General features: G+C 59.8%; 1 protein-coding gene across 5 annotated transcripts in view; it reads right to left on the reverse strand.

Annotated features, from left to right (window-relative positions):
* Positions 1–1,442: 1,442 nt before the first annotated feature.
* The window catches only part of AXIN2 (axin 2), a 29,752-nt gene continuing 13,949 nt past the window's right edge, over positions 1,443–17,245 (reverse strand). For 4 of the 5 annotated variants that reach the window (XM_060133090.1, XM_060133088.1, XM_060133091.1 and 1 more), the window contains exons 4-11: positions 11,592–11,694; positions 9,282–9,422; positions 8,668–9,194; positions 8,310–8,507; positions 7,818–8,042; positions 7,317–7,412; positions 6,019–6,186; positions 1,443–2,703 (exon numbers count right to left, since the gene is read on the reverse strand). In XM_060133090.1, coding sequence (XP_059989073.1) covers positions 2,577–2,703; positions 6,019–6,186; positions 7,317–7,412; positions 7,818–8,042; positions 8,310–8,507; positions 8,668–9,194; positions 9,282–9,422; positions 11,592–11,694 — 1,585 coding nt within the window. In that variant the 3' untranslated portion in view covers positions 1,443–2,576. The remainder of the gene's footprint in view (positions 2,704–6,018; positions 6,187–7,316; positions 7,413–7,817; positions 8,043–8,309; positions 8,508–8,667; positions 9,195–9,281; positions 9,423–11,591; positions 11,695–17,245) is intronic. The other variant, XM_060133092.1, reaches the window with a different exon arrangement.

Here is a 17,245-nt window from a genome sequence, read left to right on the forward strand (position 1 = left end):
CCCCTCCCCCTTGGCAACCACAAGTCTGTCCTCTGTGAGTCTGTTTCTGTTTCGTAGATGAGTTCATTGTGTCGTATTTTAGATTCCACGTATAAGTGATATATGGTATTTGCCCTTCTGAGTTACTTCACTTAGTATGACAATCTCTAGGTCCATCCATGTTGCTGCACGTGGCATGATTTCATTCTTTTGTATGGCTGAGTAGTATTCCATTGTATAGATCTGTACCACATCTTCTTCATCCGTTCATCTGCACATCTGTATGGCGGACATTTAGGTTGTTTCCATGTCTTGGCTATCGTGAGTCACGCTGCTATGAACACTGGGGTGCAGGTATCTTTCTGAATTATAGTTTTGTCCAGGTATATGCCCAGGAGTGGGATTGCTGGATCATACGGCAACTCTATTCTTAGTTTTCTGAGGAACCTCCATACTGTTCTCCATAGTGGCTGCACCAATTTACACTCCCACGAACAGTGTAGGAGGGTTCCCTTTTCTCCACACCATCTCCAGCATTTATTATTTGTAGACTTTTTTAAAGATTAAAAATTTTTTTTATTTTGAAGTATACTTGATTTACAATGTTGCGTTTCAGATGTACAGCAAAGTGATTGTCATATATACTTTTTCAGATTCTTTTCCATTATAGGTTATTACAAGATAGTGAGCAGAGTTCCCTGTGCTGTACAGTAGGTCCTTGTTTTTTATCTATCTTATATATAGCCGTGTGTATCTGCTAACCCCAAACTCCTAATTTATCCCTCGCTCCCCCACCTTTTCCTCTTTGGACATTTATTTCAAAAAGGGTTCATCATAGGACTCCTTTACATGGACTTGCCCTCCGGGATCTGAAATGCAGCCCAGCCCTGAGTGCTCTGAGCACGGGGACGGGACGTGTGTTTGTTGGATGAACAATGGCCACACGAAACAAACTGTCAGTGAACAGTGCACTCTTCTCACTGAACCGTCTGGTCTACCCAGCCATTGGGAGGACGGCTGAGTAGCACCGAGATCAAGGTTCACTGACCCCACTGGGCATTCACGACCTGCACACCATTTTCAGTGGCTTTTCACCCCCGAGACACCTATTAAAACACAAGTACTCCTGGGAGGACCACATCCCAGCTCCTCACCTGTACCTACCTGGCCAGATGGCAGGCATCTGCCTGGGAGGAAGAGGCTGAATCCAGGTGGCAGATGGGGGGAGGACATCAGAGGAGATGCTGTCCACACCTGTTCCACGACGACAAAACCCTCAGCCGGTCAGCGACCAGGTGATTTTGAAGAAATCGTTTTTCAAAACACCAGGAGGGTAAGAAGAGCTCCAGGTCAGATAGAAATGGGCTCGAGCAAAGTGGGAAAAACCAAGCAAAGAATGTTCACGTACAAAAGGGTGCCTCTGACCCACGTCCACCCCAGGGGATTCAAAGACGAGGCCGATATTTTGAAAAATATAAAATTTTAATAAAGGCTACATCTCTTAATTACAATAATTATTGTACCAAGTAATTTTCCTTAAATGAACTCTTTATAATGCATAATTTACAGTATAAGTAGGACAAGATGCCATGGCAAAAGTCATTGAGTACAAGACTTGTAATAAAAAGGCATAAAATATATTTGTACATAAACCCCTTTCAAAAAACAAGGGAAAGCTGGAGCCCTCAATATAGGGCGACACACGGCGTGGACACCGTGCAGGTACAGGTACTGTACTGATTCAAGGTCAAGCACTAGAGATAGTGGATTAATACTCTTTTCCGTACAATATATACAGACGTATGGTACAAGGAACGATGGCAAACAGAATGCACAGATTAAGTTAATGTAAAAACCCGAACGTCACGATGAAGGTGTCTGGAGGAAAGGTGCTGCTAGGTCTTCCCACAACTGTTCGCTTCTTTGCCGGGCGGGGCGCAAGGGGAGGGGGTAGTTTCCAGAATGGCTGGGGTCCAAAAACTACTTTTAAAAGACTCCCAAGGAGTTGTCCTCTCAAGAAAAGCACGAGTCGAACCACGTGGCTCCGGAAGGCCTCAGCCGTCGGGTGCTGGGCCCTGATGGGGAGCTCCAGGAAGTCACAGGGTGAACCTGGGGCCCCGGGGAGGCTCCCCCTCCTCCACAATGAACCATCCTGTCCGACAGGAGGGCCCCCAAATCAAACCTCAAGACCTTTATGACAAAATAGAGCAGCGCTGGGGAAAAAAGATGCACCATTTTCTGCGTGTGGCAACGGCAGGACACCGTTGTTTAAAAGCCTATGTTCACTTGGAGAAACGCACGGCACACCTTAAATCCTCTTTCCGTGAAACAGAACCACAAGAACGTCCTCTCTCCCCCTTCCGTGTTTAAAGCAGCATATCCACAAACTGGGGGCAGGATGTGGGGGAGTCGACTGTCCAATAAATAGCAGGAAGGATTCCTGTCCAGGTGAGCTACACACAGTTTCTCCTAGCGGATGGATCCGGAGCCCTAGGAAGTCATAGGTTATGCACGGCGGTCTCTCCAATACCGTCAGCGTCTACAAGAGCCAGGAGCCGTCCTGTCCGAGGCCGGTGGCCCGAGCCAGACGCCGAGGCTCAGTCGATCCTCTCCACCTTCCCCAGGATCCGGCCCTCGTACGTGGGCAGCACCACCTCGTCGTCCCAGACCTCCTCAAACACGGCTCCACACGCGAACTCGTTGCTCGCTTTTTTGAAGTAATACCTTAAAAGGAAAACCCAACACGCGGCTTGGTAAAGCTGCATTTTCTACTGGGTTTGAGAGGAGAGTCTGTCAGCGCTGGGGGCGAAGGGGTCTGAGAATGCCGCTACCGCGGGCGGCAGGGAAGTCTCCGCCCGGGGGTCTGCTTCGTGCGGCTGGTGGGAGGGCAAAGCCAGGCAGGGGCCCCGGAGGCGGCGGCGGCGGGCCAGCAACGCTGAGGCCCAGCACCGTCACCCGACACACACGCTGAGAGGGACCCTTGCAGAGGACGGCTGCTTCTTTCTCCCCACTTTATTTTGGGGGGAGGGGCGGGGGAGCGCAAGGCGTGCCTGGAGGGGTGGGTCCCTCAAAGAGCCCCCGACGCAGCCCCCCGACCCGGCAGGAGCCTGCGGAAGGCCGGCACCTCTCAGGCCCCCTGCCCTCCAGCGCCCAAGGGCCAGCCCTCCCGGCTGGTGTCGGGCACAGCTCGGGCTGGCGGGGCCAGGACAGGCTGCTTCCCCTGTGGTCACCGCAGGAGGCGGGCAGCCCACTGCTTCCCGGGGTTGCAGCCACCGAGACCCCCGCTGCTCTCCCCTCTGCCCGGCCCCTTCCCTCCCCTCCTCCAGGGCAAACGCTAAAGGCCCCTATTCTGCCCGCTGATTAAAAAAGCTCCTTCCATCCCACCCCGGCTTCCTGCTTGAAGCCTGTTTAGCTGTAAGGACGCAAACGACCAGCCTGTCCCAGGAGAGTCATGTGTGAAAACTGCTGTCCCGCTCGGCCAGGCCCACCCGAGACCCTTCCCAGGACACGAAGCCAAGGCCTATCCCTCCCGTCCCAGGCCAGGGAGACCCCTCAGACGCTTTAAACTCGCCCCTGCAAGCTGTCATCTTCAGCCAATAAAGGCCACTCGTGGAGGGAGGGTCACGGTCCCCTGGGGGGAGGGTAATAGCTTCTCAAAAAAAAAAAAGTAATTGTGTCTCAGGGTTACAGTGGTTTTCTGTTTTTGTCTTTTCTCCTTAAAGAGTTTTTTTCAATTCCCCTTGGTTAGAGCTAAATTTCTTTCCTCTTTAATGAAGGCCAGCCAAGTACTTTCACAGGAGATAAGGCTAAACCCAGTGAAACACCTGCATTTAGTCAAGGGTCTGGGTTTCTGGCGTTCCCGGCCAGGCCACGGCATCGGGGTGACCGCCCAGCTCGAGGGGGTCAGCGGAGAAGACGCTCTGGCATGAGGAGGGCAGAGTCCCGGGGGGCCCGATGAGAGCTGGGGAGGGGCGCCGTGCACGGGAGACCCTGGGCAGCGGGGGAGCTCTTTCTAAGTGAGAGGCTCCAATGCCTACGCCACCCCGGGCAGGCCTCGGGCCCAGCGTGGGGCTCTCCCGGCCCCTCTGAGCAGAGACACGCAGCGAGTGACCTTGTCCCTGACTGCGACCTCCTCCCCGGCCCTCCCCTGCGCCCCCAGACTTCAAAGGCACTGCGCTGCCCCCAGCCTCTCTTCCACTGCGACCTGCTTCGTGGCAAGCTCTGCTTCCTCCTGCCATTTGGCACGTCTGCAGGGGCTGCTCTGGAGCTCTGCCACGTTGGGACTGCACAGCGCAGCCCGGGCCCCCGCTCCCCGCCCCCATCCTCGCTGGGCTCCGGATGGCAGGCGGCGGAGAGGGGTGTGAGGAGAGTGTCGCGGTGCCACCCCGCCGGGAGGACGAGGCGCGGCGCGCGGCGCCCTCCCGACCAGCGGGCAAAGGGTCCAGCTCCGGCCCGGGAGCCGGTGGAGCCGCCCAGGGCGGCTGGGAAGGGCCGCAGCCTGACCCAGTCAGCAGGGCATGCCAGTCGCCCATGTGTGCGAGTCTGTGTGCGTGGAAGGGGAGGCCGGGGCTTTGAAGCCAGGCTTGCTGAGTGCGCCTCAGAAAACACCCCGAGCCAGACGGGGCTCGAGTGGCTGCGTGTGGAGCTGTCCCCGCAGCCTCTGCTCAGCGCCCTCGGCCCTGCTCCCCCGAAGGTCACCTGCGCTTCCAAAGTCCAGCCGAGCCAAAGCTGAGATCAAAATGAATCCCTGGGGGGCACACTTGTGTAATTAGTTTCACCTTGTGTCTGTTCAAGATTAAAAAAAGAAGAAGAGGAAGAAGGAGCCAGGCCCGTTCCCCAGTCCCCTGGTTCATTTCCAGAACTGTCTCTGCCCGGGCGTAAAAGGGAAAGATCTCAGCCCAGCTCCGGGCCCCGCTGTCGGTCACCTGCAGGGTCCCGGCCCTGAGCCACGTCCCTTCCCTGCAAACAGAGTCACTCTGGGCCGCTGCCCAAATCAGCACCTCCCCTCCCCCCGCACCGGCCCCGGTGGAAGTGGCTGCTCTGGGAGGGCTGGGGTCACGGGCCCCGGGGGTCCAGAGCCGGCACGCACCCAGCAGGTGGTGAAGTGTGTTAGAGCTCTCCGTGCCATCCCTGCTCGGGGCAGCAGCAGGGAGCACCTTCCGGGCCCGGGCTGTCTCCTCTCTGACCTCCTGCCTCTCCTGTCCCAGCCCTGCACACGGCACTCGGGACACAGCGGGATGGAACCCACGGGTTCCCTTGGGACGAAGGCTGCCGAGAAGGGGCAGGTAGGACTCTGGTCATCACCTGCCCCACGTCGAGGGGAAAGTGACCGAGAGACGCCCAGGGCCAGCCCCCGGCTCTTGAATCCCCTCCAGGGTCCGGCGGGCCAGGGTGGGCATCTGGACCGTGTAGAGGGGAGAGGATGCCGGGAGGGAGGACGGGTTCCCGTCCCGAGGCCCCAGCAGGAGGAGCGGCCAGCCCTGACCCCGCCCCCCCGTGCCCACCCACAGGTCCTGCCCTTCCTCTGTTACAGGCAACCCTGTCCCACATGACTTGGGACGCGGAGGCTGAGGGAAGAGGACGTTGCCACAGTGCAGGCAGTGGTCTCTGCCTGTCCCTGAGCCTTCGGTGAGGACGGCCTCCCCCAGACGTGCCAGGAGGGCAGCCTTTCAGCCTTCTCATCAGGCAGTCTCTCCGTCTGCCTGTTCCCTCCCTAGCTTTCCCCTGCACCCCTCGCCCCTTTCAGGCAGAGCCTCCACGAGACGGCCCCAGCCCAGCTCTCCTTCTGCTCCTAACCCTAACCCTCAGGCTCGTCCACCTGGTAAAAAGAGCCCACCAGGTGCCCAGAGCCCTCCCCGCCGCCACTGCTGCCGTGTCATCTCGGGGAGGGGGGAGGGGACGGCGTCAGTGAGACAGAGCGAAGCGTCGTCGCGCAGCCCCTCCAGCGGCCCCTCCAGGTCTGGGCCGGCCAGGAAGCGACCTGGCTCTTGGTTCTGAGCAAACCAAGTCCGGAGCAGAAAGAAGCCATGGGACGCTTACCTATAATTTCCCTTTTTGCTGAGCTGCTCTTTAAAGTGGCCCAGGGTCAGGCTCTGCGCCTTCAGCATCCGCCGGTACGGGATTTCCTCCCCGCAGAAGAAGTAGGTGACCACCAGCTCGCTGGCCTGGAGCGCGTGCACCCCTGCCAGCTTCTTTGGCTCTTTGTGACTGAAAATAAGATGGAAAAGCAACAAGTCCCGCATGTGAAGGCAGCAAGCACGTGTGCACGTACACAGCCGGCGGCGCTGTCTTCAGAGATAAAGTCGGGCTGCAGCTGTAAACCACGCGGGTGCGGGTCCCGATTCACAGAGGCAGCCACCTCCGGTGGACACACGGTCCTCCCTCGGGTCCTCTCTGTGGGGCAACCAGGAAGGGACCGTCTCCTTCCACCCAATGGGAGGACAGGGCAGCGTCCATCGGGGGGCACCAATGGGGTGCTTGCCAAGGAAGATGAGAAAGAAGAAACCCACCCAGAGCCACAGGGACACACCCAGGAGTGGCATGAGCCCGGAAAGCCAGAGTCCACTGGCGGGGGGTGGGGTCAGCCCTCAGTCATCTCAACTTCTGCGTTTTTGTGGAGTGGCTTAAAAAAAAAAAAAAAAAGATGCAGGCCCGGACAGCTGGTCAACTTAAGGTCCACCAGCTGTTGACAGGGTGGAGGTCTTCTCAGTTCAAACACTGTTCACTGCTCACAATGAACAAGCTAACCAAAAACACTTTAATGATTTAGGCCACTTTAGATCTCTGCAACCTAACGCTTTTTCAACGCACCACCCTGGAGTGAAACGAAGCCTGGCTTCCCCGCCCAGTTTACAAGAGTGTAATGGGACCAGTGGGGAAGATGTGCTGCTCCCCCCACAAAACAGCAAAGATGGTCCCCTCTCCGTCCCTGCAACAGTGGAGAGGCACCCTCCCGCTCAGTGTGACACAAAGATGGTTTTCCAACTCGCTAACTTTCTGGGCTAATGGGGACAAGTTTTCCATCTGGGTTTGGGGGTCCCTCTACCCGTCAGCTAAAGGCTTCCCGTCTGAGCTTGAGTCCAGGAACCCTGACATCCACCACTTCAGGAGGGAACACTTGTGTACAAGTCACGATGCGTTTCTTGGTGCAGGTGGGCTTTTTCGAGATCCTAATTTACGGCAACATCTGGGTTTACCGTTCCTTGTCGCTAATGTGAAAACGAAGGTGATTTTATAGACTAAAAAAAAGTTTTCAAAAACCACAGCCCCCGATAGAGAATTCCCTGAAAACTAAAGCCTCTGGGCGGATCTCAGCAACACCAGGTAAAGACACTCACTCTTCCGAAGCCAGGCTTGGGCTGGAGAAGGGCGTGGCTCCTGGCTGACCAGTGGCCGAGTGGTGCCTGTCCCTCTGCTGACTGGCCACGCAGCACCTGAGGACACCAAGGACTTAGACGGAAGCCTGCCGTCCCCGGGGCCAGTGGGAAGCAGTCAGAGAAGCGCTCTCCCCGGCCTCAGACTTGCGTCCCCGCGGAGACCCAACCAAGGCCTTGTGTTGAGGGCAGCCCCTGGAGACCCGGCAGAGCTGTGCTAAGCCCCCCAGGAGCCCAGCCCTGGACGCCGCAGCCCAGGCAGAGGGCTGAAGGCTCTAGAAGCCCCATCGGTCACGGCTCCTCGTGAGCTCACCTCACCGTCGGGACCTTCCTAAGGGAACGGGAGCTGTGAGGGCTGCCTCCTCCCACGCCTCGCCAGGTCCCGGGGAGCCCTTCGGCTAGCTCAGGGGAGCCGTTCCTAGAGGCCGGCGAGGGGACCCGCCACCGGCCGCCCCAGCCACTCACCGCTGCTTCGGGGGCTTGGACACCTCCGCCAGCCGGCGGCAGGCCTCCTCCAGCTGCGCCAGGGTGTTGGGTGGGGTCAGGGGAGGCACCGCAGGGTCCTGGGTGAACGGGTGGGCGCGGGGGGCGGCGCGGGGGTGCCCGCTGCTGCCCACCCACAGGTGGTGGCGGCCGGCTGGGGGCGCTCGGGCGCACTCCAAGGGATAGGCCCGCTTGGTGCTTTGGGCGCTGAACGGGCAAGGGCGAGAGAGAGCCGAGGGGAGACACGGGATTAGGGGGCCGGAGGGCACGACTTCAAGAGAAATCACAGAGACAGGGGAAAAAAGAAAACGCGACGGTAACACGGCTAGGCGCATGGCCCCAGCGCGGCACTCCTGCGGGCCGCCCAGTCGGACGCTCACGACTAGAAGGGCGGGAGCCGCCGGCCGTGGCCGCGCTCGGCGCAGAGGGGCCCCCACCCCCACCCCGCCCCGGGGGGCGAGCCGGCGTGTTCACCTGTGCGGCTTGGGCTTGCCGGGCCGCTCGCTCTCCAGCACCCACTGCCATACGTCCTGTGCCCGGTCTCCCTCCTCCCCGGGCGGCTGCAGCGGCCCCGCTCCGCCGGGGGCCCCTCCTTCCCGGGCTGGCCCAGCCGGGCCTGGCTCCGAGCCTCTCCCGCTCCGTCGGGGTGGGACGGCGCCTCGGCCGCGGCCGCTGCGGGGAATGAGGAGCGCATCCATCCCGGGGACCCCGGCCGCCTCTGCCTCCGCGGCCCCTCCAAGCCGGCGGGCGAGGGGCACCTGCTGCCGAGCCCCACGCCCTCCCTGCGGCCCAGCGCCTCTGCCCCCCGACCCTCCGACCAAGGGACACCTACCCAGCCTGCGCGGCCGCCGCGGGCTCCGGCGCCCCGGGGCGGCTCTTGCACTTGGCGCAGCAGGGGTAGTCGGCGCCCCCGGGGGTGGGGACGGGGCAGGGGCAGCGTGCGCGCTGGGCGGCCTCGGCCTCCACCTCCTCCCGGGTCCGGGGGCCGGCGTGGTGGTGGATGTAGTGGTGGTGGACGTGCTTCGTCGTCTGCCTGCTCACGAAGCCCCGGGCCCCGAGGAGGGGGCAGCCGGCTGGGGCGGCGGCGGGGGGGAGCAGCGGGCCCCCGGGGAGCGGGGGCGCGCGGTGCTGCAGGAGGTGGTGGCGGCGATGCTGGTCCGGGGAGCGCGCGCGGGGGCTGTAGCGGCCCACGCCCGGGGACTGGCAGCCGGGGGTCTTGAGGACCCTGGACAGGTGGTCGTCCAGGATGGTCTGCGGGTCCTCCTCGTAGCTGCCCGATGGCAGGAGGGAGAGGGGGTGCTGGGCGGGCCCCGCCTCCCGGGCGCTCAGTGCCAGCTCGGAGCCCTCCTTCTCCTCGTCCTGGAAGGCAAGGTAGCGGTCGGGGGGCGCCGGGTCAGCAGGAGGGCACCCCCCCCAGCCTCGGGCAGGGGGCGGGGCGGCGCCCACCTCTCGGATCTGCTGCAGGCGCTCCTCCAGGCTGTGCCGCGTCTCCAGCTCCAGCTTCAGCTTCTCCAGCCGGGAGATGAGCTCGGCTGCGAAGGCAGCGGGCTCCACGGGGGTCATCTCCTTGGGCAGGCGGTGGGTTCTCTGCGGGGCGCGGGGAGGACACGGGGCGAACGCAGTCAGGGGGCTGCCCGGGCCTGGGGACGGCACGTCCATGGCTGCGCGGAGAGCGGGCGGCGCGGGGCCCGGGCTGCTCGGCCGCTTTATGCGCCGCGGCCTCGGCCTCATGGAGAGCCATGGTCCCGGCAGCGCGTGCCGCAGGCAGGAGCAGTTGGTCGCACTGCGAGGGGCCCCGCTTGCCCTCCCTCTGGAGTACAACCAGCCCATCAGACGCTACTCTGAACTAGAAAATCTTCAAAGACTGTTGTCAAACATCAAAAAAAAAAAAAAAAAAAGGCAGCTCTCTGCGATGGGGAGGGGAGAGAGCCCACCTCAAGGAATAAAAAGTAGAGCCTAAACAGAAAGGGACCTGGAAATGTAAGAAATAAGATTGGAAGGGCGGTGGGCGGGGGGAGGAAAAAGGGAAAAAAGGGGGAGGGGGGAAAAAGAGGAGTCACAGGGCCCAGATCAGACGCAGCGGTAACGTCTCTCCTGGCCGCACACTGCGCACCTTTGAGGCGGCGCTGTCTACCGCTGCCCCGGACCCCCTCTGTTCCCCGCCCCTCCTCCCGTCTCTTTGTACAGAAAATGAAGCAAGTTGCTGCCGGCTAACGGCAGAACACTGCTGCGCTCAGCTGCCGGAAGCGCAGCTACCGAGGGAAAAGGGCGCATCTCCAAACCGGGATGGGATACAAACAGGCACGAGCACGCCGGCCACCGCCGCCAACAGGGAGGACCCCCGCGGCCGGCTTTCTGTCCCCCTGCCGTCGTCTGGTGCCCACAGCCCCCGCCCCTCATGGTTCTGCCCCCTACCCCTCGTTTGCCTCCTGCTTTGGCCCTTTTCTTTGGGAGGGGGCGGGATGGGGGCAGCAGAGAGCCAACCTGCAGAGGCTAGCATCTCCCCACCCGAGCCGCAGATGAGAAAACAATCGCACACCCCAGGACAGAGTCACCGAATTCACAATCCTGGGGGGCCGCACAGCTTTCCTTAAACACACATACCTCTCCCCAGTGCCCCCACCAAGTCAAAAAATATATATATATATACACACACACACACATATATGAATACATCATCAATACTGCTGTACGGGTGGGGGGGATGTTACTGAGGGGGGGATGCTGGAGGTCCCCAGAAAAGCAAACTTAGTAGGCTAATTTTACAAATTTAAGTCTTCCCTGGACTGTCTGAGGGGCTTCAGAGAGAAGTGGCAACAGTCCACACACCAACGCAACGTGGGATTAGCAACCCGATGCGTCCGCTTCCGACGTGTGACATCACCGACGGACAAACCGGATTCTCTGAAGCTGGCAGGAAGGACTCTGAGCAGAGATGCTGCTCTAAGCTGGGCACTCTCTTCCCCTCCCTAAGGAGCAGCTGGACCTCCGGGTCCCACAAGCAGCACAGCTCCTGAGACGCAGATGGGGCAGCTCTCTATGTGCGGGGGCCACGGGCTGGCTGCCCCCGGGACTTGGAAATCGTAGGGGAGGACCCGGAAGAGCCCTCCACGCCACACTGGCCTCTCATCTCAATCGCAGGAAGGAGCTGCTCACGGGACGCTCAGACACTTATTGGGACAGATTCAACAAGCAGGCACTAAGCCACGTGCTGGGGTTGGAAACAGACAAGAAGAGGGACGGCCGACCTCCAGGGCTTCGGAGGAGAGAACGGCCGAGCACAGAGATGAACAGTGACTGAAACGACATGGCCACGCGGGCAACGCAAGGAGAACGTCCCAGGACGCGACCCTCACTCAGAAGGCAGATCCCTCCAGCCTCATCCTCTCTCTCTCTCCTTCATGCAGTCAACCAGCAAGTGTTCAGTGAGGACCCACGACGTGCCAGGCACTGTTCTCGCCTCTGTGGTGGGATGGACTTAACGGGATAGCCCAACGCAAAGCACCGGTTCCTCCCACCCTCCCACCCTTCGCTGCTTCGCTTCTTTCTCATGGAGTTTTCTTTTTTGAATTGAGGAAACGGAAAAGGCCGACTAGGGCACCGTGGGCGCCCCTGCTCTGGGTTACACCGCAGTGAACCGCAGATTGCCCCTTGCGTGGCCCTCCCCTGCCCTCCGTCCCCCCAGGTCCCAGGCGCGCCGGCCCCCAACCCCCCACTCTTCCCCCCAGAAAAGAGCTGCCGGCCGACCGTACTCACCGGGAAATGAGGTAGGCACACCTGGCCGTTGGCCTTCACGCTGCGATGCATTTCTCTCTGGAGCTGTTTCTTATTCCCCCCGAGGTAAGGAGGGATTCCATCTCTAAGGGAAAGGAAAGGGCAGAACCCACCGGCTCACGAGGAGGCCTTAGCGCACGGGCCGACTCACGCGCGCCTGCCTGAGACCCCGCCGACAGACGGGGCCGCGCACCTCCTGGAGCTGGGAGCGCCCCCAGTCCCCGGGCGCTGTGGCCGTCCTTGCAGGGAAAGTCAGTCCAAGGCCCAACCGCCACATGTCCTGCCCCTCGAGCCTCTCTGGAAACGGCTCCCGCTCGGATGCAGGAGTATCAACCTGGGAAGAGCTCGTGTCTCAGAACTGCGCCCACCTCAGAGTGAAGGTCCCCCTATTTTACAGGTGCCCCAAGCCGGAGACTAAGACCCCTTTGGTCCCTCCGACGGTCTGTTACCACGGCAACCAGGGACCAGACCCACAGGAGACTAAGCCAGGCGCTGGTGGAGGGTGTGCGTTACCCTCCAGCAGTCAACCTCCCAGGCGTTCCCGAACGTCTCCTTTTTATCAGCCACCGGCAGGCATCTCTGGGCTCCTTCCTTCCCTCAGCTCCAAACCCTACTGCCCCCAACCAACGGATTCTCAGATCCGTGACCAACGTGGGCATAAAGGGAAAGCCCCTACTCCGCAGTGCTCTGTGCAGTTCATCCAAATATCTGAGTACCTACTACGTGCTAGACCTGGTTCTAGGCTCCGGGCAAGAGAGCAGCGAAGGACGGGGATAAAAGTGCAGACGACTGCCCTGAGGAAGCTCGTGTTCTAACGGAGCAGAACAGGTAACAGGCAAAAATTAAAAAGCAACATCTATGGTAAGTTCGAAGGTGGTACAAGCACTGTGACGAAACACGCTGCGGGAAATGGGGAGTGAAGACGGCTGGGGCGTGGAGCTGCATTTTGAACAGGAGGCGGTGGCCACTGAAATCCTCTCCGTGGAGGTGATTCTGAGCAAAGACCAGAGGCCAGAAGGGCCCCTTAACGTCCTTCTTCACTATATTTTTAAAAAGCAAATGGAAGAAGTTTAAAAACAACTCTACCACCACCACCTCCACTCCAGCTAGTCTACACTAAAAACAGGACCCGGAGTTGCTGTGATTTTTGTTTTAACTTTTGTTCTTGAAAGCAGCCGGACGGTCACGGGGGGATCATTTTCCCATTGCTGTTCCTTCCAGAAGCCACTTATTGACAAAAGCCTCAGGTTCACACATTTCCGCACTGAATCACCCTTCGAGGCTGTAAGTGTTGAAATCAGCTGCTTGGCTATTTCCCTCTCCCTGGTGTTTTGTTCATCGACGGGTGGCTGGCTCACCAGCAGTGGGTGACCATCAGTTGTGCCTAAAAATGCCAGGAGCGGCCTGGACCAACTGGTCAACCTCCGGCTCCTCTGCATGGCCACGGATTCCGGAAGGCTGCTGACCTGGGCAGGAGAAAAGGGCTGCCGCCCCAGGGATGCAGTACAGATACAGATGAACTGACCTACGAGCCAAACCTTGGAAAAGAAGCACTTTATAAAGTCCGATCGTACCGAGGGTACAGGCGGGGAAGACAGGTCGACATAAAGCAAGGACTGACGCGCGCGTGTGAGTCCTGTCCCAGGGAAAGGCTGAGGGGGGTCAGACAGCAAGCGCTGTGGAAACGGTCAGCCCGCTGACCAGTGAGGTCAGGTCTCCTAGGCAGCCTCCTGCTCACTAAGGCCTGGGATGGAACTGGGCCCGTGAAGGTCAAGTAGGGGAAAAGGTTCTAAGTCCAAAAACTTCCCAAACCACGTGGGGCTTCATTACAACTCCTCACCCCAGGATCACCCACGAGACGTGGGCCGGTCGCAAGCAGGCCTGGCTTGACCAGCCGCTGAGGGCCATGCCCGCCAACTCCAACCCGAGGCTGCCGGCCCCCCATGGACCGAGTGATGTATAATCCAGCTGCACCCTCACAAAAGCCCTAAATCCCCACCATTCATGGACGAGCAGAGATGCTCCAGAGCTCTCCTGGAATCAGCCGGCAGGTCAGATCCAGGCTTCTGACCCAAGCCGCTGGCGGACTCCAGCACAGGCGTCCTTAACTCAAACACGCACAGTCCAGGCCCAGCTGGAGAAGCCAAGCTCCCCAATGGTCTGAACGCGGGGACACCATTTCCTACGCCCCACGGGGTCACCTGGCATTCTGAAGGGGTGAATGGGGGGTCTGGGGAACATCCTGAAAGTCCCACTGACCACTCAGTGCTCGCTGGCTGTGGGGCATGCTGGCCCCCCATCTCCCGCCTAAAATCCCTTGTGGGGTGTGGGTAACGGCAGGGGACCAACAGACTGGGTCTCACAATGGTCTGAGCAACAACTTCTGCTGCCCCAGGGCTGCAAGACAAGGTCCACATCCCAACCAGCAACTCTTCCAAGGGCCGTAATAAGAGGATGGCTCTGCTCCAGGCCTCTTCCAGGCAATCCTGGGGGTGGGAGTCAAGCACCCCGTGGATCCCACCGTGACACACACGGGGCTGCACGAGTCCCAGGAGGCCCCCGCCTGTCCCCTCCAAGACTCTGACCTTGAGTGTCCCCCAGAAGCCTTTGCTCCTCCCCCTTGCCTCCCAAGATGAAACGAGTGGTAAGCCTTTCACACCTCTCTCTCATTCTCTGTATAAAGCAGGAGAAAGAAAAGTGAACTGGGGGAGGCAGAGGGAGCAGGTCCCTGGTCACTTGAAGGCAAGAGGAACAAATGCGTTTTTAAACCACTCCTCCAACCAAGAACGTGCCCACCACAGCCAGGGCAGGTCAAGGGTCCAGCTGTAGGCAAGGAAACGTGAGACCAGCACAGAAAAGGGAGACCGACTCGCAAAGGCTCAGAGGCTCAACAGGCACCTTCAAGGAAGTGTGCCTTTAACCCCACCCCCACCCCGACCCCCCAGCCAAGAATCTTCTTCCAACACAGCCCCTCATTCCAGAAAGGGGCCTCTCTTCTCTGTACCCAGACTCTGAAAGCCTGTGATCAGTTTCCTGGCTTCTCAGGACCATGAGCTGACCCGTGTCTGCGTCTCAGTCCCCGGACGGCCTCCTTTAATTATAAACATTTTAATTAGCGCGCCCGCTGCCGGGCCCAGCTGTTTCTGGGGAGCGCTGGTTCCGAAGTGTGGACTCCACTCAGTTGCCACTTAAGCCAAGCCAATGAGTTTAGCCTTTTGACTCGGCCGTGCCCGGCCTAACCTGAATGTCGCTTTCCGGTGGCCTTGAAATAGCGGGCTCACGTACACACGCGTCCACTCGCATTTTCGTCTGGCCACCACCCCGAAGGCGGCCTCTGATCACAGCCAACATCAAAAGGCCGGTTTGTAAGATAAGGCACTATTTGAAGTTCACTCAGATGCTTTCCCCGGGGTCCAAAGTAAACCCATAAGTAAGATATAAGGAAATAAAAATTATAAAATAACCTGGGCCACTCTCTGTGTGAAAGGCGACAAGAAGGTCTCGGGCTGATTTTGTGACACCCTGAGCAGAAGCACCCTCCGATCGCGCGGATGCTGATTTCAGGAGCAGCTCTGCGCAGAGAGAGGTGTCTGCCACCTCCATGCTGTCCTCCTAGCTTTCACTTCCTAACAGAGGCCACACCTGGGCGCCAGGAACCTGCTCCTTCTGATGTTTCTAGCGTGCCCCCCGCTCCCGCCACTGCAATCCTCCTACAGCTCCCCGCAGTCCTTCTGCCCAAGGGCTGGGGTTGAGGACTTGGCTGGGAGTCTAACTTTCCAAACAACAAAACAAAACAAAACTAAAACTAAAAAAGCCATTTCTTCTGACAATGTAGGTTTCAGAGCAACGGGCTCGCGAGAGGGCCTGCGCAGAGGCCTTGCCTTGTATGAAGACTCAACTCCCCAGCCATCTGAGACAGGGCTTTCTGCATGGCGGGGAACCAGAAGTCGGCAGCGGGCCCTGGACTCGCCAAGGACAAGGCCCCCCCCCGGCCCAGCTTCTCCCGGGCCTCGTGCAAAGGCCCTGGGACTTAACTGCTTCCCTGGCAAGTGAGACAACTGCTTGTGTCCGATGAACTCCACCTTCTGGAGTCTACTGAAGGCGTCCCGTGACCCCCGCCCAGCTGTGCCCCTTCCCCAGCCCCAGCAGGGCAGCCAGCCCCGCCCCCCGGCCTCTGTGCCCATGAGAAAGGGCCAGGGCTCCTTTCATGCCTTACGGGGCGCTCCTATTCACTAGCGCCAGGAGGTTTCAAAGGGGCCTGCTGCCCTCTCGTCCCGCTAAGCTCCCCCGACTCGGTTCAGCTCCGCGTCCCCCTCGCACTCCATCGCTCGCTCGGGCTCTGCTCTGTGCTGGGCCCCAAACTGGCCCAGCCGAAGAGGGCTCTAATCCCGGCCCAGGACCCCGGGGGACCTGCCCGACGGGCCAGCCGGCCCGAGAGCACCTCGGCCGGCCCGGCTTTCAGTGCCTGCCAAGCCTGCGGGCCCGCCTGCGCACCGTCGGAATGGCTCTCGTGCCGAGACCCCTCTCCCACGCTGATGGGAATCGTGGGCCCGGTGGCACCAACATGCCCACGTGGGTGTGGCTGCGCCGGCTGCATCCAATAAGCTGCCCTAGAGGCTGGGAGGGGGACCAGAGGCCCCCAGCGCTGACGTCAGAAGGCGGGCTCCAGCACACGAGCCCCAGGTCCCCAGGGACCCTCCCCCGCCCCTTGGGGTCCTGGTTTCCTCATCCCCAGCCCGAGGCAGCCGCGCCGAGGGAAGGGCTGGCCACGCCCTGAGGTTCTGCCACCTGGGACCCGGGGGCACCTGCTGTGCGCCGGAGAGAAAGTTGCCGAACGAGGGATTTGCCCTCTGTCTCGATTACCAACACGGACCCTCCTGGCCCACACGCTGACCCGTGCCGCCCAGGACAGCTGGCTTCTCTGATCCCGGAACGCGGCTTCCCCGGGTGGTGAGGGCCTTAAGCCCACGATCGCTCTAGCTAAAGGCGGGAAGGGCGGGCAAGGGCTCTAAAGTCATCGCTCGACAGAACTGGGGGTTTTTCTTCTGGGCATAAAAGGGGGTTAAAAAAAGAGGGGAGAAAGCATTACTTACTCCTCCCTCCCCCTCCCCCTTAAAAAAGAAAGCTGTGTGGTCACTAATAAATAAAAACAAAAGAGACTCAAGGTAGCTCAAAGGTCTCATTATCAACTGTGGGGCCGGAGGGAGCAGGCCAAGGGCAGGGGCCTGTCTGGCCCGGATCTGAGTTCTGTCTGTGACGGGAGTAGTTACGGGAGCGCTGGGCGTTCCTCCCTCCTCTGTAAAAGTCACAAGCGTCGGCCAACCTTTCCAACTGGGTCCTGCGGGGCTCACCCGGGTATGGGGACTACACCCGAGTTATCTCATCCTGAACCCAGAATCGCATGTCCGTGCCGGGGAGTCGGAGGCCAGCCAAAAATAACCTCGCAGAAAACTCAACGGAAGCCTCCTAGTCGAAAGGAAACTACATCCGGCGAAGGAGGGTCGCTCGATGCCCTCGTTCAAGTCCAGCTCACTCTTACTTTACACATGACGCTGACTACCTTGTCATCCAGACACTAGTTCAAAGCTAGAGGAATGGTGCTGCTGGAGACAAGCGCACGAGCGAAAAAACGACAG

This window comes from Lagenorhynchus albirostris, chromosome 20 (genome assembly GCF_949774975.1).
Source record: "Lagenorhynchus albirostris chromosome 20, mLagAlb1.1, whole genome shotgun sequence".
In the NCBI taxonomy this organism is placed as follows: Eukaryota; Metazoa; Chordata; class Mammalia; order Artiodactyla; family Delphinidae; genus Lagenorhynchus; species Lagenorhynchus albirostris.